This window comes from Trichomycterus rosablanca, chromosome 9 (assembly GCF_030014385.1).
Source record: "Trichomycterus rosablanca isolate fTriRos1 chromosome 9, fTriRos1.hap1, whole genome shotgun sequence".
NCBI lineage: Eukaryota > Metazoa > Chordata > Actinopteri > Siluriformes > Trichomycteridae > Trichomycterus > Trichomycterus rosablanca.
This window is the reverse complement of record NC_085996.1, coordinates 356,201-358,518: the sequence shown is the minus strand read 5'-3', so window position 1 is coordinate 358,518 and position 2,318 is coordinate 356,201. Positions and strand designations below refer to the sequence as shown.

General features: G+C 45.1%; 1 protein-coding gene across 1 annotated transcript in view; it reads right to left on the bottom strand.

Annotated features, from left to right (window-relative positions):
- Positions 1-207: 207 nt before the first annotated feature.
- Positions 208-2,318, bottom strand: part of LOC134320912 (cytosolic 5'-nucleotidase 1A-like) — a 6,292-nt gene continuing 4,181 nt past the window's right edge. Inside the window, exons 5-6 of the mRNA XM_063002550.1 lie at positions 761-945; positions 208-679 (exon numbers count right to left, since the gene is read on the bottom strand). Coding sequence (XP_062858620.1) covers positions 314-679; positions 761-945 — 551 coding nt within the window. The 3' untranslated portion in view covers positions 208-313. The remainder of the gene's footprint in view (positions 680-760; positions 946-2,318) is intronic.

Sequence of the window (2,318 nt, the reverse complement as noted above, 5' to 3'; positions counted from 1 at the left end):
TGTTTCAATAGCGACGGCTAGCGAGGCGCAGAGGGACGTAAACGAGGCCGCGACGCTAAGCAGCGTCTGAGGGAGTTAATAAGCACTGATGGTATTTGTTGGGCGTAATGAAGCGAGCGATTGATTGTACTAGTTGTGAGACAGCGTGATTCGGATCGTGGCGTGGCAGCCGGCGGCACCGGAAACATTTCATGCACAGCGTCCTGTTAGCGTCCTGTTTTCCGTGAGATGTTTCCGGTGCCGCCGGCTGCCACGACACGACCCGTAGCGCTAGTTCAGTAATCTAAAGGGGCGTCCGAATACTTTTGACCGGTCACTTCTGCTTCTCCGGCTGCTCGATCAGTTTCCCCTTGTGGTACTTCTGCCCGATCCCGTAGGGCACGTGGGCGGCGATCGTCCCCGTCTCCCTGGCCCCCTCGATGTGGAACATCTGGTCGTCGAAGAAGATGTGAGGCTTGATCTTCTGCAGCAGGGGCCCTTTGGGGGCCCCGGCCAGGAACAGCGCCTCGTCGATCTCCAGGCCCCAGCTGCGCAGGGTTTTGAGGACGCGGGCCCCGGAGCTGGCCGCGCTGCGTGCCGTCACCAGGTAGGTTCGGATGGGGCACCGCATCCGCTCGTTCTTCTCGTAGAACTTCCTCTGCAGCTTCCCCAGCGCCTCCAGGAAGCACTTCAGCGGCCCCTGTGGGAACGGGACGTGTTTAACTCACTCACGCTTCTAGCATTAATGATCGGCGCCCCCATGTGGCCCTGACCCTTGTACCTGAGCAAGGGGCGTGTCCTCGTTCTTCTGCTCGTGGATGAAGAACTCGTCGAGTCCGTGCTGCTTCACGATGATCTCAGACTCGTCCGAGAAGATCACGGCGTCTCCATCGAACGCCACTCGCAGCTGAGATTCACTCAGAACCATTTCCTGATCCGGGGTGAAGAGGGTGGCGGCCGCGATTCCTGCAAAACAAGCGTTCTGCTAACGTCCACAAACTTCTGCATATGGTGATGGTTTATAGGTTAGTTACGGTGTATTATGATGGTTTATAGGTTAGTTACGGTGTATGGTGATGGTTTATAGGTTAGTTACGGTGTATGATGATGGTTATTTTGTTAGGTACAATGTATTATGATGGTTTATAGGTTAGTTACGGTGTATGGTGATGGTTTATAGGTTAGTTACGGTGTATGATGATGGTTATTTTGTTAGGTACAATGTATTATGATGGTTTATAGGTTAGTTACGGTGTATTATGATGGTTTATAGGTTAGTTATGGTGTATTATGATGGTTTATAGGTTAGTTACGGTGTATTATGATGGTTTATAGGTTAGTTACGGTGTATTATGATGGTTTATAGGTTAGTTATGGTGTATTATGATGGTTTATAGGTTAGTTACGGTGTATGGTGATGATTTATAGATTAGTTACGGTGTATGGTGATGGTTTAAAGGTTAGATACGGTGTATGGTGATGGTTTAAAGGTTAGTTACGGTGTATGGTGATGGTTTAAAGGTTAGATACGGTGTATGGTGATGGTTTAAAGGTTAGTTACGGTGTATGGTGATGGTTTAAAGGTTAGATACGGTGTATGGTGATGGTTTAAAGGTTAGTTACGGTGTATGGTGATGGTTTAAAGGTTAGATACGGTGTATGGTGATGGTTTAAAGGTTAGATACGGTGTATGGTGATGGTTTAAAGGTTAGTTACGGTGTATGGTGATGGTTTAAAGGTTAGATACGGTGTATGGTGATGGTTTAAAGGTTAGATACGGTGTATGGTGATGGTTTAAAGGTTAGATACGGTGTATGGTGATGGTTTAAAGGTTAGTTACGGTGTATGGTGATGGTTTAAAGGTTAGATACGGTGTATGGTGATGGTTTAAAGGTTAGTTACGGTGTATGGTGATGGTTTAAAGGTTAGATACGGTATATGGTGATGGTTTAAAGGTTAGATACGGTGTATGGTGATGATTTATAAGTTAGTTATGGTGTATGGTAATGGTTTATAGGTTAGTTACGGTGTATTATGATGGTTTATAGGTTAGTTACGGTGTATTATGATGGTTTATAGGTTAGTTATGGTGTATTATGATGGTTTATAGGTTAGTTATGGTGTATTATGATGGTGTATAGGTTAGTTATGGTGTATTATGATGGTGTATAGGTTAGTTACGGTGTATGATGATGATTTATAGATTAGTTACGGTGTATGGTGATGGTTTAAAGGTTAGTTACGGTGTATGGTGATGATTTATAAATTAGTTATGGTGTATGGTGATGGTTTAAAGGTTAGTTACGGTGTATGATGATGGTTTATAGGTTAGTTATGGT